Here is a 27258-nt window from a genome sequence, read left to right as displayed (position 1 = left end):
GGATAGTAAGGTGATGTTATAAACAACTTATGCACATAAATCTGACGGCTTCCATGAAATGGGCAAATCCTTCAAAGGACACAAACTCATATAAAAGAAAAAAACTATGTGTCTAGTAAGTAAATCAGATTTGTACTTAAATACTTTCTGACAAAGAAAATTCCAGGTCCAAATGGTTTTACTGAGAACTAAACCAAATATTTAAAGAATATCTGACTTTACACAAATTTTTTTCAGAAAATTGAAATGGAGTGTATACTTTTCAACATATTCTATAAAACTTGCATTACCTTTATTTCAAAGGACAAAAGACATTGTAAGAAAAGAAAACTATAGACCTATTTCTCTCATGAACATAGATTTAAGAACTATTAAAAAATTCTGGCAAATTGAACCCAATAGTATAGAAAAAGGAAAATAAATTATGATCAAGCACAATTTATCAAGGGAATGTAAGGTTGCTTTAATATTTGAAAGCCAATTGATATAATCCACATATTAATAAACTAAAAATGAAAAAACCCATAATCACAATAGGTGTCAAAAAGCTCCACAGTGAAGTGCAACATCTATTCCTTATAAACTAGGAAACTAGGAATGGAAGGGAAGTGTAAAAACATACAGTTAACACTATACTTCGTGATTATTGTGGAATGAATGTGTTTACCCTCCCACTAAATTCATGTGTTGAAGCCTTAATCTCCAATGTAATAGTGTCAGGAGGTGGAGCCTTAAGGAGATCATTAGGTTTAGATAAGTTCCTGAGGGTAGACCACCCTCCCCCTGATGATGGAGGTTAGTGTCCTTATAAGAAGGGGAATAAACCAAAGATTTCCCTCAATTTGCCATATGAGGATACATTGAGAAGGTGATGGTCTGTAATCTGGGAAGGGAGCCCACACCAGATACTGTGGGGAATAAATGTTTGTTGCTTAAACTACCCAATCTATAGTATTTGTTACAGGAGTCTGAGCAGACTAAGACAATGATGAAACATTGAATAACCAGGAGTATAATAAGAATATCTACTTCCAGTACTTCTATATTAACATTATTGTGGATGTTCTAATCATTGCAATACTGTACGAAAAGAAAAGAAAAGGCATCCTGATAAGAAAAATAGAAGTAAAATTGTGTTTATTTGAAGGTGACAAAATTACTTCTGTATAAGAAGATCCAGAACCTACTATAATTTAAAAAATGAGTTTAGGGGCACCTGGGTGGCTCAGTGGGTTAAGCGTCTGCCTTAGGCTTGGGTCATGATCCCAGGGTTCTGGGATCCAGCCCAGCAACTGGCTCCCTGCTTAACAGGGAGCCTGCTTCCCCTTCTTGCTTTGCTGTTCACCCTGCTTGTGCTCTCTCTGACTTGCTGTCTTTCTGTCAAATAAATTAAAAATCTTAAAAAAAAATGACTTTGGCAAGTTTGCAGGACACAAGATCAACATGTAAGAACTTACAGTATTTCTACATACAACCTACAAATAAGCAGAAATTAGTGTAAAAAATAACACCGTTAACAGTATTAAGAAAAAAGAAATACTATAGAAGAAAAGATCATTATACAAGAAACTATGGTGTTTTTATATACTACCTACAAACAACTGGAAATTGATAATACACAAAAATGCCATTAGCATTAGTATCAAGAAGAAGAAATACTTAAGGGCAAATATAAGATGTGAAAGCCCTACTCATAATTACTACAAAATATTCCTGTACTAAATTAAAGACCTAAATTTTTAAATAGATATCCCATGTTCATGGGTTGGAAGACTCAATATATTAAGAAGTTAATCCTCCCCAAGCTGATGTGTGTATTCAGTGTGATCACAATCAAAATCCCAACAGGCTTTCTTTTTTAGATACCATACAATAACTCAAATTCATACAATATACAAAGGACCTAGAAAAATAAAAAAACGATTCTGATGAAAAATGGAGGACAAACACTATTTGATTTCAAGAGTTATTAGCTAATGTAATAAAGAAAATAGTATTGGTGTAAATATAGACAGATATATCAGTGTAAAGAATAGAGAATCCAGAAATAGGCCCACATGTAAATGGATAATTTATTTTTGATAGGATGCATGGGCAATTTTTTCTTTTTAATTTGACAGACTGAGATCACAAGTAGGCAGAGAGGCTGTCGGGGGTGGGGGGGAAGAAGGCTCCTGCTGAGTAGAGAGCCCGATGCGGGGCTCGATTCCAGGACCCTGGGATCATGACCTGAGCCGAAGGCAGAGGCTTAACCCATTGAGACACCCAGGTGCCCTGGATACATGGCCAATTTAGTGGAGAACATATAGTCATTTTAACAAATGATGACGGAACAAATAGATATCTATATGTAGACAAATGAACTTTGGTCCCTATCATGCAGCACATAAAATAGTTAAAATGGATTGTAGATGTGACTATAAAATACAAAATACCAAGAATATAGGAGAATATCTTGTAAACTGGGGCTCAGCAAAGTTTTCTTAGATAGGCACCAAATATATGATCCATAAAGAAATACATTGATTAATTGGTCTACATCAAAATAAAATATTTCTGCTCTTTGAAAGACCCTGTTAAGGGAATGAAAAAGCAAGCCAGAGATTGTGAGAAGATATTTGAAAATCAGATATCTGATGAAGGACTTGTTTCCAGAATATATAAAGAAATTTCAATGCTTAATAATAAGAAAATAAAATACAAATGGGCAAAAGGTTTAAACAGACATTTAACCAAATATATACAGATGAGAAATAAGTATATGGAAAGATGGCCAACATCACTAACCATCAGGGAAAGGAATATTAAAAGCCACAATATGAATCTACTATATTTTTGTTAGAATGTCTAAAATTAAAAAGACTGGGGGCACCCGGGTGGCTCAGTTGGTTAGGCATCTGCCTTCAGCTCAGGTCTTGATCGAGCCCCACATTGGGCTCCCTGCTCAGAAGGTTCCTTCTGCCCCTCACCCCACTTGTTCTCTCAATCTCTCTCTCTCTCTCTTTCAAATGAATACATTAAAAAAAATCTTAAAAAAAAAAGACTAATTATACTAAGTGTTGGTGAGGAATGTAGAAAACAGCTAAAACTCTTATACACTGCTGATGAAAATATAAAATAGCACAACCAAATTGGAAAAGTGATGGTTTCTCAAAAAGTTACATGAACACCTACTGTATGATCCTACTCCTTAGTATTTACCCAGGAGACATGGAGACATATCATTATACAAAGACCATATAAAGAATAACTGCATGAAAGAAGGCAAAGACAGTGTACATACTGTATGATTCCATTTCATAAAATGCTATAAAATTCAAATTAATGAATAATGGCAGAAAATACATCAGCAGTTGCCAGGGGACAGAGGTATTTACAAAGGGGCACAATGAAATTTTGGAGGTGATGATTGTTAACATGATTGTGGTGATGATTTTACAAGTGTATACATATATTAAAAAAGTTCAGGTTGTAAACTTTATTGTATATATTGAGTATGCTTCAATATACTTGATAAAAAGAAATTAATTTAAATAACCATATGTTTATGGATTTCATTGATATCCTGATATCTACATTAATAAGTATAATACTGTGGTATAATTACATTAAATCTCTTTTTTTACAGAACAGGACAGTTGGGAAACCTAACAGCTCCTTGTAATTCTCACTGTAGATGTTCATCTTCATTTTATTCTGCTATCTGTGGAAGAGATAATATTGGATATTTTTCTCCTTGCTTTGCAGGCTGTACACTATTTAAAACATTAAATGATGGCAAGGTAATTATTTTTTATTATGCTTCTCCCTCTGGCTGGTCTTTGTGAGGGGGAGAGAGCAAGAGAGATCTTTATTTATCGTGACCAATGGGCATCATGCTACCCCCATAGCAAGCAATAGTGTCTTTTTTTTTTTAAATAATGTCTTTTGTTATTTATACACCTACATAAAAATATGTTTTTTCCTGTTATATACAGGTCACTTTTTTAAAATAGCATATTAGCATACCTGACCAACTGGTTCCTCATAGTCAGGTTTTCACCAGTGTATGACTTAATACTATATCTTCAATTGTTTTTAATGAATATCAATATAAAAAAGGTTATATACACTTTAAAAATATCTCTTCTTAAATGTTACAGTATATGTTTTAAATGATACTTTAAGTCTTTAAAATATATTACTATGGAAAACGTTAAGTGAAATAGAATATAGGAAAGCATACTGAACTCCTATATGTCCATTACCTCTCTTCAGCAATTTATTAACTTAGGGAGAATCTTAACTTTATATTCCTTCCAACTTCCTCTCCTCCATTTCAGTTTGAAAAAAACAAATGACCTTTTTAAATGCTCATGTTTTCACTACAGTATAAAGCCTAATTGTTTGACCTCTGTGTTTTGATCCCATGTGATATTCAAGAGCTAAAACAGCCATCCACCATAGATTTCCTTCTTTCCTTTCTTGGGGGATTCTCTTTTAGGGAATCCTTAGGGATTTTTTTCTTTTTCATAAAAGTCTTTATAATCTTCTTGCATTTGTCTAAGGAGTAACTAACTCAATGAGTAGCAGTGATAGAAGTAATCCACAAAATTGTCACTCAATCTGTGTGGTAACATTTGATACTGAGTAAAATTGCAAGAAGAATAAAATATTTTTGACAAATATTAAAGCTGTTAGAAATTATCCAGAATTAGCCTTGATAGAATTAATGGCTCTGAAGGGAAGCGGAAAATAGCCAAAGCTATTAATAGAATTTGATTAATACAATTTGGTATGGATAGAATGATTAATAGATGATTAATGATTAATGCAATTTGATATGGATGGAACTGATGAATAGATAAAATATGCTTTAATTTCAAATGGGAAATAATTGTTACCAATATAAATATTATAAATTATAAATAATTTTATTAAACAAATATTTAATAATTTCATTAAATAATTTAATTTTATTAAATTTTATTAAATGACAATTAAATAAAAGAAATAGTATATATAAAAAGTAATTTTGTATATAAATGATGTAAATGGAATTCCCGCCATTGAAAATATTTTTTCAGTCAAAGTATGTCAACTTTGAAATAATTCTGATTAAGAGGCACCTGAGTGACTCAGTCGGTTAACTGTGTAGGTTTTAATCTCAAACTCAGGTCTCCCCCTCAGGGTACAAGCCTTACGTTGTGCTCCTAGTGAGTTCAAGCCTTATGTTGCGCTCCTAGTTAAAAAAATTTTTTTTGCTCTGAAATAATTCTGATTAAATGTTTATATTTAAAACATCAGAGTAAAAGTGAATTAGAATTGGATGTTCTTCAAATACACTTATGAAAAAATATTGAGTGGTAGAAAATACTTTATCTCTAAAGATTTCTAATTTTCCTTAGAAAATTAGAGCCTTACTAAAACTGAAAATAGGTATCTGTTCTTCATACTGCTAATATTCCTGGGCAGTTTTGTATCATTGACATCCATATGCATTTTTCTCTATCTGTGCTACCAAAGATCTTCAAATTTCCTTAATATAGATACTAAAGAAATCTTGGACTTTACTTCATGCTCTTGTCACTCAGACTAGGTTTTTTTTCAGCTGATATAGATTGCATTTTAAATATCAGGATCATGGTGCTTTTCCCAAAGATTGTTCTATTATAACAGGAGCGTCATTCTAATTATCTATGAAGGGGGTATTAATCTCGCCCAAAACATTAAGAATTATAAGAAGCCAGGCTTTAAAATCTCCTTCCATTGGCACATCCTTAGAATATTTTAACTTCATTTACTCACTTTCCACCTTAGTTTTATTTTTATCATCTACTGTATTTCTTCATGTATTTTAAATGATATGAACTATTATTACTGTTTTGTAAAGTCAGTATACACTTATATTTACCCATTTCCTTGCATTTCCATGTTTTCATATGAGATTACTTCCTTTCTTCCTGAAGAACCATATTTCACCTTCACTTCTGAAAAAACAGAACAAAACAAAACAAAACAAAAAACAAAAACTGTTTCACTGGGTCTGGAATTCTATATTGGCAGTGATCTGCCCACCCCCAATCTTGCCACCCTGGAATTTAAAAGATGCCATTTGATTGTCGTATATCTCTTACTGCTTGGTGGCTATTAAGATTTTCTTTTTGTTTTTGGTTCTCAGCAGTTTTACTTTGATAGTCCTAGATTGGATTTTCATTACACTTATTTTGCTTGGTTTTCGCAGAGCATCTTTGGTCAGTAGATTTATGTGGTTCTGTTTGAAAATTCTCAGCTGTTGTTTCTCCCTTACTCTCTTCTCTTTTTTGTGGGCAGTGGGGAACCATAAGTTAATTTACTATTGCTACCTGACAAATTACCACAGGCTTAGCGTCTTTAAATAATTCTGTTTATTTCACAGTTCTAAGGTCATATGTCCAGACACCATGACTGGGTGCTTTGTTGAGTTTGATTGAAATCTGGGTGTTGGTTGGGCTGTACTCCTTTCTGGAGGCTCTGGGGAAGATTCTGCTTCCAAGTTCATTCAGGTTATTGGCCATTCTGTTGTTTTGAGATGTAAAGAATGAGGTCTTTGTTTCCTTGCTAGCTGTCAACTGAAGACCAATTTTAGCTCTTATAGGCTATCCCCATTCTTTACTGCATGATTGCCTTTGTCTTCAAGGCTGGAACAGATGGTCACTCCTACGTCACATGCTTTGAATCTCTAATTTCAGAAAAATCCCAGTACTTTTCAAGGCTTACCTAGTTAGGTGAGGTTTATCCTCTCTCTTTTATAGTCATCTATACCGCATAACATAATTTACTAAGGGGAGAAAATTTCAGCAATTCATAGTCCTCAGAATCATGCAGGCTTATGCAATGGGGGTGAGAATCTTAGGTGGCATCTTAGAATTCTACCTCACACCCATTACAAATAGGCTTTCCGCTGTGTTTACTCACCATGTTTTTCAGTTCTAACATTTATGTTTTTGTAGGATGCAAAACCCTGGTGAAATTCCACATCATTTAAAATATTTTATCCATTTCCCCCTCTCTTTCCTGGAAATTATTAATCATTGCTATTTTAACTTTCTTACTGTTGGGTGCGTTATGTGGATCATCCATGAGTCTTACTTGTATTTGTTCTTCTCTTAATGATTATTTTATCTCCCAATAAAATTTTACAATTGTCTATTTCTCTGTTTTAGCTTCATGCATTTTTAGACTCTTATATGTATACACATTGATAATTGTTACATCTCATTACTGAGTTACTTTCATCTTTATTAAGTGTCTTTTTCCATCCCTGGTAATTGTCTTTGTCTTTACATCTGTATTTTATTTTTAAAATTTTTAAAAATTTATTTATTTATTTATTTATTTATTTATTCATGAGAGACGGAGAAACAGGGGCAGCAGGAGAAGCGGGCTTCTCATGGAGCAGGGAGACCAATGGGGGGCTCAATCCCAGAACCCTGGGATCATGACCTGAGCCAAAGGCAGATACCTAACCAGTTCAGCCACCCAGGTGCCCATTAACATCTATATTTTAAATAGTCACTTTAGCTTTCTCTTGCTGACTGTTTCCATGTATATCTTATTTCATCATTTTATGTTCCAACTATTTGTGTCTACATTTAAAGTGTTTCTTATAGTCAGCATGTAATATGGTTTTGCTTTTTCTTCAATGCTGCTAATCTATTTTTTTTTTAAGATTTACTTATTTATTTGAGATAGAGAAAAAGAGTGTGTGCAAGTGGGGGAGGGGCCGAGAGGGAGGGAGAGAATCTCAGACTCCCCGCTAAGTGAGGAGCCTGACATAAGTCTGATCTCACCCCCCTGAGATCATGCATGACCTGAACTGAAATCAGAATTGGACGCTTAACCAACTGAGCCATGCAGGAGCCCATCTGCTAAATCTCTTTTAATTGAAGTTTTCTTCTACTGGAATTTATTGCAATTATTGATATAGTGGATTTGGATCTACCTTCTTCTTTTTTTATTATTTGAATTGAATATATTTTACTATTTTATTTTAATGTAACTTTTGGCATTTTGATTATATTGCTTTGAATATGACTCCATGGTCCTTCAACCCTTCCAGGGCCAAATATCTTGTGGTTCTACTGTTTGCTCACTAAACCTTCTTCGTATTTTCATTTTGCCCTTTGTCAGCCTAGGTTCTATTGTCTGCAACCATTTATTATGCATTTATCTTTTGTCTAAATTTCAGGTCCACTTTTCATTGTTCTCTCTATTCCTCATTGTTCAAGGAGAGAATGAATTACAGGATGAGAGCATCCTTGGCTTCTGACTGGGTTAAGTTAATAAAAAGTTCTAGTAGAAAATCAGCTCAAGTCATGATCTCAGGGTTGTGAGATCAGACCCATGTCAAGCTTCTCACTCAGTGGGGAGTCTGAGATTCTCTCCCTCCTTCTCTACCCTCCCCACCACTTGCAAACACTCTTTTTCTCTCTCTCAAATAAATAAGTAAAAAAAAAATTTTTTTTTAACCTGGAATATACTTTTTTCAGACAACCACAAGGCTCACTTCCTTATCTTCTTCAAATCCCTGCTCAAATATCACTGCATCACTGAGACATTCCCTAATCATGCTAAATTCACTTCTATAATCTCTATATTTTTTCCTTGCTTTATTTTTTCCTCCAAAGTATTTGTCACTGTGTGTTTCATTATAAAGTGGTTTTTAAAAAATTACCTGTCTTATCCAAGTTATCTACGTGATGGCAGGGATTTCTTTTGTATTGTTTACTGTGTTTTCCCAGCACCTAGAATGGTGTTTGGCACATGGGCACTAAAAAGAATATGGTGGAATAAATTAATTATAATTTGAATATTTGGATATTTCCAGTTGTTATCAGATCTAGCAATCACATAACAACTGCCCCAAAGAATCCGACATGATTTTGAATCACAATTTTATGAATCACTCAAATCCAAGTCATCTTTTTTCCTCTTATTCTTTAACTGGTAACCTAGTTCCATATTTCTGGTGAATTTATTTTTTTTTTTTAAAGTTAGAATATTTTCAGTAGACTAGTAAGTTGCTAACTAGTCTCTGTATCACCAAGCTCTGTTTAGTTCTTCTTAGAAAATATTACCTATTCATTTTCTTTGATTTATCAACACTACAACAACCCCAAATTGTCATTTGGGGCTACATTATGACTTTAATCAACTCTAGACTCTTTTGCCTTTGTAAGCCCCTTCTCTCACTTTAAAAAAAAAAATAGTGTAAAATTTCATGGTATGGAGACAAGTGTGATCCCAGCTGGATTCATTTATTTATTCATTATTATTATTATATTCATTTTTCCTTTAATTTTAGGAGACACTAAAACTCAAACGTCTGATTGGGCCCTTAAAGTATTGTGGACCTTAGCCATTGTGCCTACTACTTTGCCTAATAGATAACAGCCCTCATCATTACATACAAAAGTCTTATCTTTTTCTCACGGTTCCAAAACATTTACAGTTGGGTAACTGTCCATTTTTCAAGTCCCAGCTAAAAATCCACTTTATTCATTATCTTAATTGTCCTCATTTTATACAACTCTCCAAGAATTATTTGTGCAAATGAATGTAAATACCTTTGGTGAAATTTTTTAGATTAATAGAATTTATCAAAAAAAAAAAAACTCTAGTTACACACACAGGCACACACATTTTATTACATAAAATACCTAGGGCTTATCATTAACATTTCATTTCTAATAATGAATGGCAGAGTTAATGTAAGAATATTGACTCATAAAACTAGCTAGTGTCCCTGCAGTTGTTGATTTTATTTCATTTTGCAATAACAGGAGTATTGCTTTATGACTATATTTCTAAAAGATCCTTTCTTATTTTCATTTTCCTAGGCATACTACAATTGTTCTTGCATTCAAGAAGGATTAACAACCTCAGATGAGCAAGGTGATTTTATTGATGCTAGACCGGGGGCATGCAATACAAAGTGCTATAAATTGCCTTTGTTCATTGCTTTTATCTTCTCTACGATTTTATTTTCTGTTTTATCTAATACACCATGCACCCTGACCATCCTTCGGTATGTATATATTATTCAAAATCATTGTTCATTTAATGCACGAGAAAGCCAATTTTAGGGAGATTTTAGAATATTGCTATAAATGATTTACTCTTCTGTTTTGAGGTAGCAACTGTAAGAAAGGAAATTGCTATATTATCAAAATTCATATATTTGCTTATTTCTCTGTTTGAACTAATTTTATTTGCTTAAAGTTTATAACTATCACATTTAGGTTCAATTAAATTTAACTTACAATGTGGTAACTTCTTATATAGGAAAATTGTTACATTGTCAAAATTCATGTATATGTTCTAATTTTTTATTTTATCTAATTCATTTACATATAGCATATAGATAACACATTTAGCTTATCTTTAAAACTACTTGATTAACTTGATTCAATACACCTGGAAAACTCATAAATAGAAAATTCATAAATAGAAAATTCTTAATTATAACACAAATGTGATTTTAATGTTGATTCATTAGTTACAGGTATTTATTAAATATTTGTTTCTATATTAACCAATTTGATTATGAAAAAACATCAGTGTCATTAGCAAAGGAACATGACAACTTAAAAATTTTTGGAAAATCAGTACACAAATTTTTCTAAATTAAAGCAACATGTGCTCTTATTTGTACTTTTTTTAAAAAATATTTTTAAAATTTATTTATTTGGCAGAGAGATCACAAGTAGGCAGAGAGGCATGTGCAGAGAGAGGAGGAAGCAGGCTCCCTGCCTAGCAGAGAGTCCTATGTGGGGCTCAATCCCAGGACCCTGAGATCATGACCCGAGCCGAAGGCAGAGGCTTAACCCACTGAGCCACCCATGTGCCCCTATTTGTACTTTCTGAATATGTGAAATACATTTAGTATTTCTTTTCATCATATTAGAAAAATAGTCATTTATTATTTTCAATTATTTTTTCAAGAGACTAGCATAAAACTTTAAGTCATGAGAATCAGTTTGTCCCCTTGGAAAACAGACTAGAAAACATAAATAAATGTATGCAAAAACGATTCTGAGAACTTGGGGACATGTGGTTTCTGCTTTTAATTAACTTGCAATTTAGATGGGAGACAAAAGTTGGACATACCGCTATGGTGAAGCAGCTTTTTTATCCATTCATCTGTGTTGGACTAAATTACAGGGGTCAGTAAGATATATGCCTTGCCTTCAAGTTGCTTAGAGTATAGGAGGAGAAAAAACACGTAAGTATAGTGGCCACTTAAAGGTGACTTGATGGAAGCTTGGAGAGATTGACACGGGAAAATGTGGAAGAAATGTTCATTCTTATCTAGGATGATTGGGAAGTGCTTGTAGAAGGTATGGTGCTTGAACTGAGTTATGAAGATAAGTGCTTTGTTATAATGCAAGTAGATTAAGGGAAATTTCTTAATAGGAAAACTGAACAGTGAAAGTAAAGACAAAAATGTGTGAAATATCTTGGCAAGGAGTTTGTTATGACTGGAGTAGCATGATGGTAAATGAGACAGGGAGATTTGTATTCTATAAGGGTCTGATCATGGAAGGGTTTCCTTGCCATATTAACATGAATTATGGAAAGGAAATGAAATATGAAATATGAAGAGGATCTCAGGATTGACAGATCTCCTATATCTCTCCAGCATATATTTCTGCTCAGAAGGAGAAGGCCCCACCTTATAATGGAAGTTTTGGGATCACAACCTAAGTAGATAAGTCAAGGTAGACTCTCTCCGGAAAGAATGAAAGAAAAGGCCTGGAAAATGCCCAGGAGCTCCAGACATAGCAGATCTCAAAAAGTGCCAGCAAAATGTACCTTCTATAATTGAATGCATAACATTAGAAAACAAGAAATATGAAGAGATCTCAGAAGCCCATGGCTTGCTGTAGAAGTTCTTTTGAGGTAGACCAGAATTGGAGAGGCACAGGAGGTAGAGCCATACATAGGAATCATAGTTTAGTCCTCCCCATGTCAACAGAGGAGATAACTTTAGTTTTGAAGCTTGGAAGCCCTGCTTTATGTTCCATTATCATAACCTGTCTCTAATTTAAGAAAGTTCATCTTATCATATTGTATAGCCTGGTTTCCACTTATTCAAGTGGAAAAGGAAAGGTTTCCGCCTTCATACAAAATAACCATAGTAAAAGAAATGAAACTTGTTAAACATTGCTACACACAATGAAAACTCAATAGAATACTGTTACTGTGAATCAGATAAAAATATAAATGTAGCTATATGTAAGTTTAAGCTAAAAATAATTTTAAAAATATGGCCACAAAATGAGAAAATAGCTAGATAAAAGTGGTTATGGAATGCAAACTAACAAAACTCAGGAAAGAAATTGAAAGGAAACAATTCAGAAATGTGAACAAAATTACAAAGCACACAGGGAAGTAAAGACAACATAGAAACCAACTGTGGTTGAGAAAGAGGGAGGGAGAGTGGGAGGGAGAAATGGAGAATATAGAATAAAAATAAGAAACAAGTATTAGAAAAAAAGGGACAAAAATAGAAGATAGGAAAAGAAGATCCAACATACACATAATTGAAATTCCCAATGAAGAAAACCAAACAATCCAACAATAAATCTCAGGTTAAACTTTACTGAAATGATATTTAATAAATACTGAAAGAGTAAGCAATAATAATAAATAATGAATGTATACTGAAATATAAAATATTTACATATTAAAATGGCACATCAAGTTTCTAAGGAAACTGACTCAAAACAGTCAATGCTGAGATATATAATAGTAAAAATGTTGTATTTAGCGATGAAGAAATAGTTCTTTTGCCATCTAAAAAAAGAGGAAAGCAAAAAAGTTTGGCACTGGATTTCTCAACAGCAACATTCACCGCTACAAAACTAGAGAGACACTTAAAAGATTTCTGAGGAAAGAAAATATGAGTTAATTATTGTATCATCAACAAACTTCCTTACAATTATAAATAGTTTTGATGTGGCAGAACCCAGGAAATGTTGTTAGGAGATATTTCTTAAGAATTGACAGCAAGACAAATTATAACTAGCCAAGACATGATTGGGAAAACTTTGATAAAAGGTCCATTGCAGATCATTAGCTATATTAAACTAACAGGTTTAACTGCTTATATTTAACTAATATATCTTCTAAATATAATTAATTTATGCTAGAACTAAGACAAATACTAAGCTGAGCATAAGGGTTACAAAACAGAATGTAATGTAATATGATCTGATAAGTAGAAATTATATAACAAAAATGGGTGAAGAAAACAGATCAAAAGAAGGACAAGCTTGTTGGATGCCTAACAGATAGTAAATGAGGAGTCAAGGGAAATCAACTTTATAGACATTTTACTGAAACATAGTATATATTCAGAAGAGTGCATGTATCACTTGTATACAGTCTGGTGCATTTTTACAAAGTGAAGACACCAGTGCAACCACAATCCAGTTCAGGAAATCAATAATTATAAATATTCCAAAAATCCTTCCAGGAATAACTTCTTTCTTGTCACCAAGTTTTTCATTCCTTAAGGTTACCATTATCCTGACTTCTATGCTGAATAGGTTAATTTGTTCTGTTTGTATTTTATGTGTATAGGAGATTATTGCACATAGTCATTTGTGTCTATATTGTGTTACTCAACAGTATATTTCTAAGAGTCAATATTGTTGCATGTGAAAGAAATTATCTTCATTGCCCTATAGAATTGCTGTCCAACTGTATATTCTAAAATAATGAAATGTTTTATATATCTGCAGTCCAAAATAGTGGTCTCTATCCACATGTGTATGTTGACATTTGAAGCATAATTAAGTTGAATGAGACACTGGACTTTAATTTTTATTTAGTTTTAGCTGACTTAAATTCAAGTAGGCATAAATAGTTAATGGTTACCATATTGTATAGCCTGGTTTATAGTAGTCCATTGTATGAATATACTAAAATTTGTCCTTTGTTCTATGGTTAATGTTTTCAGTTTAGGTCTGTTAGGATTGCTGTTTCCACGAACATTTTTGTACTTCGTTTTTGGGAAAGATATGAATACATTTCTATTGAATATATACTAAAAGAACAGAATTGCTGGGTTATAGGGTTTATGTATGTTAAGTCTTTTAATTTTAAAAGTATTTGCACAAATTCATTCTTCTAGCAGTCTGTTTTTGTTTTTTTAACTTGAGCAATTTTGATGGGTGTGTGTTAATATTTCAATGCGATTTAAAATTTCTTATTTAAAGGACTGATATGATTGAACACATTTTCTTGTGCTTCTTAGCCATATGAAAGTGCAATTTTTTCAAGTATCTGTTTGGCTCCTTTTTCTTTTTTTTACATTGGGTTGTCTGTTTATTATTGATTTGTAGGATTTCTTTCTATATTTGTTATATACCCCAGGTGGGAAATTACTTGTCATATATTCATAACAAATATTTTTTTTCCAATTCAATGGCATGCCTTTTTTGGCTGTAATGTCATTTTTTGAGGGAAATAAATTTTTGATTTTAATGTACTATTTAAGAAATATTTCCCTAAGCAGAATCATGAGAACATTTACTACATTATTTTAATAAAAGTTATGAAATAATTCAGCTGGAAATTTTTAAAATATAATATAGGAATCTAGTTTCATTTTTTTATTTTATGCATACTAAGAGACTCTCCACCATTTACTAAAAGGCTATACTTACCCTGTAGCAGTGTACAAGAGATGCTATATATGTGGCTCTGTTTCTGTATCTATTCTGTTCCATTAGTTTATTTATACATCGTTGCACTAGTATTCTTCTGTCTTAATTGTTGTAGAGTTATTGTGAATATTTGTATTAGTTGTTGTTGTAAGTCCATCTTCGAGACTTTCTTGGCCATTCTTGTATTTTGAGGTGATTGAAATCCAACTAGTCAATAATAACATGATAAGATTTTAAAAATAACATTTTCTTTGATAGAGAGAAAGAGTGTGCAGGAGGGAGGGGCAGAGAGAGAAAGAGAATCTTCAAGCAGACTCCCTGCATAGCAGGGAGCCTGATGTGGTGATCGATCTCATGACCCATGAGAACATAACCTGAGCCAAAGCCAAGAATTGGATGCTTAACCAACTGAGCCACCCAGGCACGCCAACCTGATGAGATTTTAAACAGAATACCTTTAAAACTATTTGAGAGAATCGCTATACTTACCACACTGAGTTTTATGAGGCATAATTCCTTCTCTTATTTAAATCCTCATTTATTTCTTCCAATAATTTTTCAGGATTCATTCCTAGGTAATTAATGTTTTCATACCTAGTATAGCATAGGATAGTTGTTTGTTGTTGGTATGAAGAATGCAATTCACTCTTGTGCTTTGATCTTATATTGACTATGCTTATATTAATTTCTATTGGTTGGTTAGTAATTTAACTTGAGATTTTCTATGTATATAATGCTGATCTGCAAATAGTGATTTTTATTCTTTTCAACCCTTATACCTTTTTTTCTTGCCAGAGTAAGCTATCCTATACAGTGTTGAATAGATGTAGTGATAGTTACTATCTTTGTTTTTTATGTGCATCATGATGACTTTTGATATTTCAGTCATGATGATGACTTTTGAGATATAAAATTTGCTATAAATTTTAACATTAGGTGTGGTATTGATAATGGCCTATCAGAATAAGCCAATTTTCTTTCATTTCTCGTTCACTAAGACTTTTTTCTCTGTCTTTCTTAATGAATAAATTTTGAAATACATTTGATGCATATATTGAGATGATCACAATATCATATTTCTATTTTATTCTAGGAATAAATTGGACTTGGTCAGTTGCTTGTTTCATTTTGCTAATATTTTGTTTAGTATTTTTGCATCTTTCTTCATGACTAAGGTTACCTTATAATTTTTCTTCTTATTAATACGTTTGTCAGGTTTTGACCTTAATGTTCTGGTCTCATGAAATGAGTTGGGAAATATTTCCTCTTTTTTTTGTATCTGGGCTATTTTATGAAGGTGTGGTTAAATTTGTTGTTGTTGTTGTTAAGTCTTTGGAAGAAATCACTTGTGTTGTCACCTGGGCAGGGAAATTTCTTTGTGGGGTTTCAAATTAAAAATGGAATGCCTGTGTGTGTGTGTGTGTGTGTGAGAGAGAGAGAGAGAGAGAGAGAAGGAGAAAGAAGCTAATCAATCTTTTTGTTTTTTTTTTTTAAAGGTTTTATTTATTTATTTGACAGAGATCACAAGTAGTTAGAGAAGCAGGCAGAGAGAGAGGGAGAGGGAAGCAGGCTCCCTGCTGAGCTGAGAACCCGATGTGGAACTTGATCCCAGGACCCTGAGATCATGACCTGAGCTGAAGGCAGTGGCTTAACCCACCGAGCCACCCAGACGCCCCAATCTTTTTGCTTTTAATTTTTACTTTTCATCATTTCACTTTTATGCTTATTATATTTTTATTTTATTCACATATACCTTCTGTATATTGATATATATTCTTTTTCTGTCCAAATGTGAATATAGCTGTATCCCAAAAGTCTTAATATGTATTTTTTGCATTCTTTCAATTTAAATATGCCTTTCAATGTAATTTTTTTATTTAAGCCATATCTTATTTAGAAGTGTATAGTTTAATTTCTAAACATTTGACTTTTTCTTATATATCTTATATTTGTATATAATATAAACATAATTAGTATTCTATTTATTTTTAGATGGAGCCCACTGTGTTCAGGGAACATAATTTTATGTTTTCTTCCTTGAAAACTTCTTTGGACTTAGACATTATTTAAGACCTTTTTTTATTATGGTGCATTTGTCCATTTTTGCTGTATATATTTTGAGGCTATATTAGTTGAAAAAAATTTGAATTGCGGGGCGCCTGGGTGGCTCAGTGGGTTAAAGCCTCTGCCTTCGGCTCAGGTCATGGTCTCAGGGTCCTGGGATCGAGCCCCACATCGGGCTCTCTGCTCCGCCGGGAGCCTGCTTCTCTCTCTCTCTCTGCCTGCCTCTCTGCCTACTTGTGATCTCTCTCTCTCTCTGTCAAATAAAAAAAAAAAAATTTGAATTGCTACAACTTGTTTTATTGACCCTTTAGATCCTTTAGAAATATTCTAATATTCTGTTTTATCTCTAATAACTTCTCTTTTTAGAATTACTTTTTCTCACTTTAATATTGTTTTATCTACTATATTTCTATTAGCATAATATACATTTTTCCATTCTATTACTTTCAATAATTCTCTGATTATACATATTTAAGGTATCTACTATGCAGTCTGTAGTTGCCTTTTAAAAAATCCAGTCTAATAACTTAGTTTTTAAACTAGACTATATGACTATTAAATTAAGAATAATTGGTGATATGTTTGGATATTTGTCTCATTTTAGTATTTGCTTTACCATATTTTCTACTCATTCTTTTAGTTTTTTACTTCTTTTGCATTATTTTTAGCTTTCATTATTTTCCTTTTATTATTTTGCTAATTATGTATTATCCTTCTTATAGTGGTCAAGACATCATAAGAGTATATATGGCTTGTTAGAGCCAAATTAAATTAGTAGTTTTGCCACTTTCTGGATAATTCAAGGACCTAAGAATACTTTAACTCCATTAACTTTCTTCCAAACCTCTGTTATTGTTGTCATATATTCTGGTGCTACACAAATTTTACAATCTAATGGATGTAATTTTGTGTATATATTTAATATCATATTATCAGAATCTCTTTGTATTTTCCTGCATTTTTTCTTTCTTCAGAGATCATTTCTTTCCTCAAAAGAATTCTTCTACTGTGGGTCTGATGGAAATGAATCTTGTTCTTTTTGTTTGTTTGTTTGTTTGTTTAAAAATGTCTTTAATTCGCCTTTATTTAAAAAAATGAGTAGGGAGGAGCTCTCTATTTTTATGCAGGAAAAGATCTTGAGAATATATCGTTACATGAAAAAAAATCAAGTACAGAACAGTGAACATAGTATGCTACCTTCTGTGAAGAAAGAAATACAGAGATATCCATTTACAATTATTTGTATTTGTATAAAGAACACTAGATATAAGCAAGAAAGAAATTAAAATGGTAGCCTAAAGGTAGCCCAAAGGAATGGGGTAGAAATAGATGAAGGCAGGGGTAGAAGCAAGCAAGTTTCTCCAGCATATTCTCTTCATTTCGTTTTGCTTTCCAAATCATGTAATTACACCACAAATGCAACAAAGTTTAATTAAAAAAAATACAGTAAGATTCAGAACCAAAGACATAAATTGTGAAATCTCTGACAAACAAATGATAATGAAAGTCAAGGAAGAGGGGGTAGCATGGAGTACTTTGTAGCAGGCCAAACATCCTATAGAGGGCAACTAGAAAAACTGGGTTAACGGATAAAAACTATGTATTTAAAGGCAGAAAAAGTGACAGAGAACTAGAGGGATTAAAATTCTAGAGAGAGCAGAAGTGTTTAGAGGTGAGCTGGAGATCTAAAGCTGTCCCTGAGGTTCTTGCCAATTCTTGATGAAGGCCAGCAGCTGACAGTCTGGACTAGGTCCAGGTAGGGAGTCACTGCTGGGGACAAGCAAACTCGTAGGGTTTTTGGTGATCACGTGGACTAAGAGTGACAGAATTATTTTTTTCCCTGGAGAAATTAGTTAAAATCTGAGATGTGTGAGGCTGAAGTCTAAACAGAAAACTACCATGACTTATCTGTATCTCTCCATGAAGATGTTCATTAATAAAAATAATATAAAATAATATAAAATAAAATGGTAAAATACATCAGAAATTTTAAAATGTAAGTGGATTAAAATCAGATTTACAAGTTTAACCAAATAAATAAATAATAGTTGAAATAAAGGAAAACAAGAAAATAACTTAAAAGAAAAGAAAAATTAGTTCTTCATTTCTTTCCCTTCCGTCCCACATTTAAAAAATAATGTTTATGTCTTCTCAGCTGTGATAGTTGCCAGAGATTCAACCAAGAAGGTAGATGAGAACTTTAAAGAAAAATGTAGAATAAAAGAGAGATAAAAATATCTAGTTCCCTGCTGCACTGGTAGCCGTTGGAGGGTGTCAAGAAAAACAGCAAAAAATAAAATAAAATAAATTTTAAAAGTGTGTTTTTACTAGTAAGCAGTTAGAATATTAAAACACATTGCAAAGAAAATGCAGGGAAATGAAATGAGAAAATTATACGACAATCTAACTCAGTCCAAGGATTCAGACAGGGTGTTCTGGAAGAACTGACCTTTAAGCTGAGCCTTAAGTGTTAGGGGCTGAGTATTTCACACAGTGGCAACAGAGGCAAAGAGTCTAAGTGGGGGAAGCAGCTTCATAAGATTGTTGTGTCATCAAATGTCTTGAACAGGGAAGGTGATAAGGGCAAAAATGTGGTGTGAGGTGGTGTGTAATGAGACTGATGTGATCAAGCTGACTTTTGTAAAGTTTTCTGCAATTCTAGATGTTACCATAAGAACAAGGAGAAGCTGTTGAAAGATCCTAGTGGGGCAGTGAAATGATCAGAATTTCATAGTTAAAAAAAAAAATCACTTTGGCTGTTCCATGTAAAGTAGACTGAAAGGATAAGGATAGTTGTTGGGAGATACATTAAGAAGTCATTTCTTTTTTTTTAAGGGGTAAGATACAGCCTTGGAATAGGCCTGTAGTCTTAGAGATAATTTTTTTTTTTATCAGAGAAAGATATGAAAAAGCTGTATTTTTTAAAAATCACAGTATTTGGTTATTGAATCTGGTCAGTGAGGAAAAGGGGTATCAAGAATGCCTCTTCACATTTTGGGCTTGGACATTGCATGATGGTGGATGACAGTTCCACTTCTTGTGATAGGCAACACTAGGGGAAGAACAGCTTTTGTGCAAAACAGTAACTTAAGTCTAGAACTGATGTCTTTTAAGAAAGATATGGAGTGAAAATATAAATTTAGAAGTCATAAGAGATAATAGAAGTTGCTTTTTTACATTTTGGAAGAGTACTAATGAATGTTTTCTTTATTCCATGAAATTCTGAAATCATTTTATCCTAGCCTTACTTCATTAGATGATGTACAAAAAAATTCTCTTAATTGGTAAAAGATACTCATTTTCCATTAAATTTTTTAATACATATCTACTATTCATTTTGTGCTGTTCATTTAAGTGATTATGGAAAATCCTAGGGATCATTGCTCTTTTCATCTTGTTTTATATATATCAGAAAGATGGTTAATCAAACTGAAGATACATAAATACATCTTAATGATTATACTTGAGTTATGGTCAACTCTATCTATGCTTCCGAAAGCAACAATAAGCCACGTAAGAAAACTACCTATGCTAAATGAAGAAGAACACACAATTAAAGTTAGGGTTATTATTCATATTTCCACATTATACCAAGACCTATACAAAAGTGTGGTTCTAAAATGTAACACTTTCTTTTTCCTCCTTAAGAATCTGCTCATTATAGAAGTGTAAGTTATTTTTTTATTTAAAAATGTCATTCTCTTTTGAGGATTGGTTTATTTGTTTTCATTTTCCTAATAGTAAACATCTAAGGTTTATTGTTCAAGTTCTAGAGCAAGGAAACAAAGGGTAAGAATAGAGTTTATTTAAAATAAAATGTAGCTCTTATTTTTTTTTACTCCCTAGTATGTTCAAAGGTTGATTTTTTTTATTGTATTTTCATTTTCCAAACTAGCATGTGGCATTATGCATGTTTTAAAACAAAATGTTCATTTTTTTTATATTTGGGAAAGTTATTTTTTGTTTATTTTAGCTTTTGAATAGGGAGGGTAATAGTCAGAGGTCCAGTAGGAAGACAAAGGCACCTTCCAATTAGGACAATTTAAGCAAGGCTGTAGAAAGTGACTATTTAAAATGTGGGTGGAGTATAAGAAATCACATGGTATAGTATAGTACCTCTAGTCTGTTACCACTTGGCTAGAGGAAAACAGGGATAGGAAGAAGAGAGACCTGTAGAGGGGACTGCTTTGCCTAGGGACCAAGTCAACCTATTATAACTCTGCAAGAGAGAGCCTGGCCAGGAACACCTTGACCTCACTTTCCTTCCTCACTCTGGAGCATCCAGTTCGCAGATGCTAACTAGAAGACAGAAAACAAGAGAGCCTACTTATTTAGTACATTTAGGTCAGCCTTCCAAGACAGAGATAAAGGAAGAAGAATGTAGGGAGTGGATCTCACAGGGGCAAAAAAGGAGAAATCGAAAACAGTGGGTATGCCCCTCAAAATGGAAAAGATAAGTGTGAGAGTTAGTGCTAAGTTTTTTTTCAGCAAACGAAAAAGAGGCTGGGGCAGAACGTTTGGTCCACAAATTCTTCCTCCTTGTGGAGAGCAAGAAGCTTTGGAATCAGTGGGCAAGGGGCAGGATATGAAGAAATTGAAGGAGTGGTGCTTCTTTGATTCACCTGAATGAACTCTGTCAACTGGCTAAAGATTCTTAGTTTAACTGACACACAGGAAAAAAAAATAATCTTGAACCTAGCAAACATTCTCTATAGCTAATAATAATGATGTTTTAGTAATATCATTACTATTTGCTTGCAGGATTGTATCAGACAATCAACGTTCTTTGGCCTTGGGTTTGACCTATGTGATTTTGAGAGTATTTGGTATGGACTTTTGGCAATCTTTTATTACACTGAATTGTTAATTTTTTTTATGTGTGTCTACATGTATATTTGTAATTTCAAATTTATTTATTATTATTATTTATATTTATATTATATTTTACAAATATTTACAAATATATTATTATATTTATATTATTATATTATATTATATTATTATTATTATTTATAATAATGGTTAACTGACACAAAACAACTGAAAGGGGGAGCTGCTTTGCAGAATTTAGGAGATGATATTTATGTTAAAAAGACAATACCTAGGGCCGCCTGGGTGGCTCAGTGGGTTAAAGCCGCTGCCTTCAGCTCGGGTCATGGTCCCAGGGTCCTGGGATCGAGCCCCACGTCGGGCTCTCTGCTCAGCAGGGAGCCTGCTTCCTCCTCTCTCTCTCTGCCTGCCTCTCTGCCTACTTGTGATCTCTGTCTGTAAAATGAATAAATAAAATCTTAAAAAAAAAAAAGCCCATCCTGTCATATAAAATATGTATTAATATTATATTTGATTAGAACAATCTATTTGATTAGCGGTATACTCATCAAGTTCCTAAAAGTGGTTTGGTAAGCTGAAACCAAACATATAACCACAGGATTGCTTGCATGTTTGGAAAGTCACTAATCTAAACTAGTGCTTTTAAACATTTTCATGACCAAAGACTCTGATTCTGACATTTTCATGACCAAAGACTCTGACTCTGACTCTAAATCTTAAAGGATTTATAGCTAAAGAAAAAATTGGTTTTGCTGAGGGTAAAGCACTTTGTACTTCAGGCTTTCTTAATAGCAAAAACTAGCTTTCCAAATCTACATTATGACTATATCAGCATCCCCAGTTCAAAAGTTGATTAAAAATATTAATTGGAAAAAAATATTAATAGGACAAGGAAACAAGATTGAACTGGATTGAAGACTGAAAGATATATGATAAATGAAGTCAAGAATATAGAAAAATTGGGGCGCCTGGGTGGCTCAGTGGGTTAAGCCTCTGCCTTCAGCTGAGGTCATGATCTCAGGGTCCTGGGATGGAGCCTGGCATTGGGCTCTCTGCTCAGCAGGGAGCCTGCTTCCCTTCCTCTCTCTCTGCCTGCCTCTCTGCCTTCTTGTGATCTCTGTCTGTCAAATAAATGAATAAAATCTTTAAAAAAATGTAGAAAAAATTAAGTATGGTTTTGATGGAGATCAAAGAAATAGTTTTATAACTAGATCAGTATGTGAGGTTAAAATGGCTTTTTTAATCAGGAAAAATTAGAGCATATTCTTGTGTGAATAATGACCCATTAGATAAGGACAGCTTTTTTTTTTTTTTTTTTAAGATTTTATGTATTTGTTTAAAAGAGAGAGCGAGCGAGCATGAGTCAGGGAGAGGGAGAAAGGGAGAGGGAAAAGCAGGCTCCACAATGAGCAGGGAGCCCAATGCGGGATCCTGTCCTGAGCCGAAGGCAGATGAAGGCAGACACTTATCCTTAACTGACTGAGTTACCCAGGTGCCCAAGGTCAACTTTTTTTTTTTTTGAATTAACATATAATGTATAATTTATTTCAGGGGTACAGATCTGTGAATCATGTCTTACACATTTCACACAATTCACAGCACTCACCATAGCACATACCCTCCCCCATGTCCACAACCCAGCCACCCATCCCCCACCTGCCCCCACTCCCCTCGGCCCCCCAGCAACCTTCAGTTTGTTTTCTGAGATTAAGAGTCTCTTATGGTTTGTCTTCTTCTTTGGTTTCATCTTGTTTCATTTTCCCTTCCCTTCCCCCCATGACCCTGCCACCCCAAGGACAACTTTGTAATGGGCGAAGGAACATGAGAAACACCAAGTATATAAATAGTTTCTGCATCAGAAAGGAAGCCAGGGAGACTAATACATTTTTGATGGAAGAGGGTGGAATATGATATTTTAGATACAGACCTACTCTATATCTAATGATTTTGACAACAGAGGGTTTGAAGCAGAGGACAGAGATTATCTGATTTACATTTAAAAGATAACTCTGCTTCTGAGGGAGAAATACTTACAGAAGATAAATGTGGAGGAAAAAAAGGCTTCTGCTGGAGTCCAAGTCAGAATTATATTAAATTGGATTCTGGGGGTTGTAAAAGAGACATAGAAATCAAGATATGTCTAGAGTTAGTGTCACACAGATTTATTATCATGGGTTGGAAAAATAATGATGAAAAGTAGAAAAAAATGAACAGGAGGCCTAAGTTTTTCATCTTGAGCAATTGTAAACAAGAGTGTTAACGCTCAATGAGATTGGGAAAATTGGTGATGGATAGTGATCTTTGGCAGGAACCAAGAGTCATGAAGCATGAGGGCCCTGAAAGAAGGAAGATGGTTAAGACATGTTAGTTCTGAGATCCTTTTTCTAGTATCTTTGGGGTGGCTTTTTTCCCCCTAAGATTTTATTTTGAAGTCCTCTCTACATCAAACTGGGGCTCGAACTCATAACCCCAAGGTCAAAAGTCTTATGCTTCACCAACTGAGCCAGCCTGGCTCCCCACTGACTTTTTAAAAAAGTGACTTTTAATTCAATTTTAGCTGAAATTGTTGCTGAGCAGATTTGTCTCTGAGTATATAGAGATTTACCTCAGGCAGCACACAACTGTTCCTCTGGATTAGAGGTTCTCTGAATTTAGGGGGCGCTACAAACATACCAAAGCATTTACATTTTCAGTTATTTCTGTCAATATCTTGATAACAGATGTATATTGGATTATGAAACTAAGTTATCACTGAAAATTTCACAATTTGAAATATTTGGAGGTACACTGAGTTCACAAAAATAGTATTTAATATCCCTTTTAAACACTTTCTCCTAAATTTTTAATTGAAAAATTAGAAGTTTTGAGATGTCAACTGCATAACAATATGTACACCATTCTAAAAATATGAAAGATACTAATTTTTTATACCTGCAGAGATAAGGATTTTTTAAAAATACAGTCATTGTTTCCAGTTATTAGTAATTCTATTTGTAAGTAAACTCTTAGCTAGTTTTAAATGCTATATTTAAATGTGATGATGACTAAATATATGTCTAATTTTAGAATAAAAGCATTCTTATCCCTACCTGTGGTATTTTCAAGGAGAATTTACAATTATTGCATTTTTCATAGCGACGATACCTGGACCAATACTTTTTAAACTGGCAGGAGACTCTTCTTGTCTATTTCGGGAGACTGAACACTGTAAAAGGAAAGAAAATTGTTGGAGCTATGATAAGAAAAAAATGGCCTACCTTATGGTAGGAATATGTAAGTAATACCTATTGAAGAAATATAGGAAAGTGTAATTGTTTTAAAAATGTATAGTTGTTTATAGTAATGTACAGTAATAAACGGAACAAATGGTTACTTTGATGTAAGTATATAATAAGAAGACATATATAAGCCTTATTATATAGAAAATATTTTAGAAACTAAAGTTTTATAGTATTTGTGTGAATATTTGAGTCACTCCACTGTACACAATAGTTGTATGTTATTCCTGAATAAAGGGTGGTAATTAGCAAAATTTCAATTTAGGAAACAATTTTGTCCATATACATATACAACCAAGTTGATTGACCTTGTGACTATTTCCATTTCCATAGTAAAGGGTTGATAATTAAAAAATATTTTTCACACTCTTAAAGAACATCAAGATATTTTATACTAATTACATGTAAGTTTCACTGTTTCTTTTGCTCAGTGTCATAACAATCCACATAGCAAGCATTCGTTATTTGTTGAATAAATAAGAGATATGGAGAATTGGGATGCTATGGTAGTATGGGCTATGGCCAGTGTTGAGAAAGTCCAAATATGCTTGTTTTACTTTGGAAAGCTCACTAGCTCTTCCTGGATCTCAATTATTCATCTGTAAAATGAGGATGTTGGACTACATAATTTCTGAAATCTTGGTCACTGCTAACATTCAGTGATATTGTTGCATAGATGTCGTTGGTGTGATACTTAGAAGTGTTTATATGTTTTGTGATTTTAATGAGTGGGTTCATTAATTCAAAGAAACACGTAATAATAGACTCTATTATTTAACAGTAACAGATACCTCTGTGATAAAGTATACAGTGTGCCTTGAAATTCAAAAGTCAATTATCCAGCAAGCTTAGTCTACATTAAGCACTAAGTAAAATTTTAAAAAACAATTAAAAAATTAAAAAATGGGGTGCCTGGGAGGCTCAGTGGGTTAAAGCCTCTGCCTTCAGCTCAGGTCATGATCCCAGGGTCCTGGGATGGAGCCCGCATCGGGCTCTCTGCTCAGCAGGGAACCTGTTTTCTCCCCCACCCCCCACCACCTCCGGCTTCTCTGTCTACTTGTGATCTCTATCTGTCAAATAAACAAAAAACCTTTTAAAAAAAGATAAAAAGTGACATTTAAGTAGTTAAAATTTATCAGAGATAATTGTACAAAACTAGGCATTGTTCATAATTAAGTCCTCTTAAGACACTGCTGAGCCTTTTAATTTTTATTTAGATATAACTGTAGCACATTTCTTTTCAAACAGCACATAATTGAGAAAGCTGGTGAACTGCTAGAGAACCTGCCAAGGAACTAGTAACAAGAGATGACAATAATAAAGAAATAGGGAATTAAGTCACAAAGGACAAACACAGGAAACTACAATAGGAATATGCTTTTGTGGCAATTTTGTGTCAACTAATCCATTTTGAGGAAATGAAATAATTAAAAGAAATAATTAAAAGATAGGGCTGTATCTTTAAGAAATCTAAAAGTTTTTATAAACATTAAAAAAGTCTCCTTTAAATAACTTGACATGTGTTTATGACATTAATTACATTTTACAATTGGAAAATTGATATTTTATGGAGATGAAATATACTTACTTTTTCTTTGGTATTTGGCATTTTTTCCACAAATATTTTCACTCTAAGTAGATTGATACATCTGATGCTTGTATTTTTTTTAATTTAGGTTCTGTTTGCAAAGTATTTGCTATCTTCTTCACTGCTATTGCATATTGCCTGTATAAATATATATCAAAGAGAGACGGTGACAGCCTGCATATACCTGTAAAGAGTCTAAAAGTAAAAAAAAAGGGAAAGAAGTGATTTATAATTGGATCATCAATGTGGAAGAATTATACACTGTCAGTCCATCAATGTAATGCTATATTAATAAAATTCGAAATAATTACAATATAGTTACATGTTTAATAAATGAATGTGATTCATGTGACCCTTTAAGTTTTATTATAATTTGAGTACAAATATAATAACATAGTCTCTGTGTTTTAGATTTTTAAAAGATACTGTAAAATACACATTTAATGCTTTCAATAGAGAATACTTTGAAAGAAGATGAAGCAGAAGTGGGAAAATACATCTAAGTTAATTCTAACTACAGTGATATCCTTATGTATTAGTTATTAGACTTTGTTGATGTAGGACTACTTAGGTTTCATATAGTTTATTCTTATTAATTTTCATTTGGGCTGTGGATATTTGTTTTTCTATAATTTTTCAAAATAACATTAGATTTGTCAATCCAGTTAGTATAATAAAAATTTAAATTAGTGTCATGATTTTTAACCAAAAGAAGCTCGTTTTAAACATTATAAAAAATGTCATTTTATTTATCTTTTATTTCACCACAGAGAGTTTTCTTCAAAAACTTTCTGTGGTCAGT

The 27258-nt window shown here is 33.1% G+C and overlaps 1 protein-coding gene across 5 annotated transcripts in view; it reads left to right on the top strand.

Moving 5' to 3' along the window:
- Positions 1–26769, top strand: part of SLCO6A1 (solute carrier organic anion transporter family member 6A1) — a 74415-nt gene extending 47646 nt beyond the window's left edge. For 2 of the 5 annotated variants that reach the window (XM_047730439.1, XM_047730438.1), the window contains exons 9-13: positions 3629–3782; positions 9861–10048; positions 21522–21586; positions 24726–24863; positions 26545–26769. In XM_047730439.1, the coding sequence (XP_047586395.1) occupies positions 3629–3782; positions 9861–10048; positions 21522–21586; positions 24726–24863; positions 26545–26681 (682 nt within the window). In that variant the 3' untranslated portion in view covers positions 26682–26769. Of the gene's footprint in view, positions 1–3628; positions 3783–9860; positions 10049–21521; positions 21587–24725; positions 24864–26544 lie in introns of those variants that run through there. The other 3 variants (XM_047730440.1, XM_047730441.1, XM_047730442.1) reach the window with 3 other exon arrangements.
- Positions 26770–27258: the final 489 nt, after the last annotated feature.

This window comes from Lutra lutra, chromosome 5 (assembly GCF_902655055.1).
Source record: "Lutra lutra chromosome 5, mLutLut1.2, whole genome shotgun sequence".
Lineage (NCBI taxonomy): Eukaryota > Metazoa > Chordata > Mammalia > Carnivora > Mustelidae > Lutra > Lutra lutra.
The sequence above is the reverse complement of the archived record's forward strand: the minus strand, read 5'-3'. Positions and strand labels throughout refer to the sequence as shown.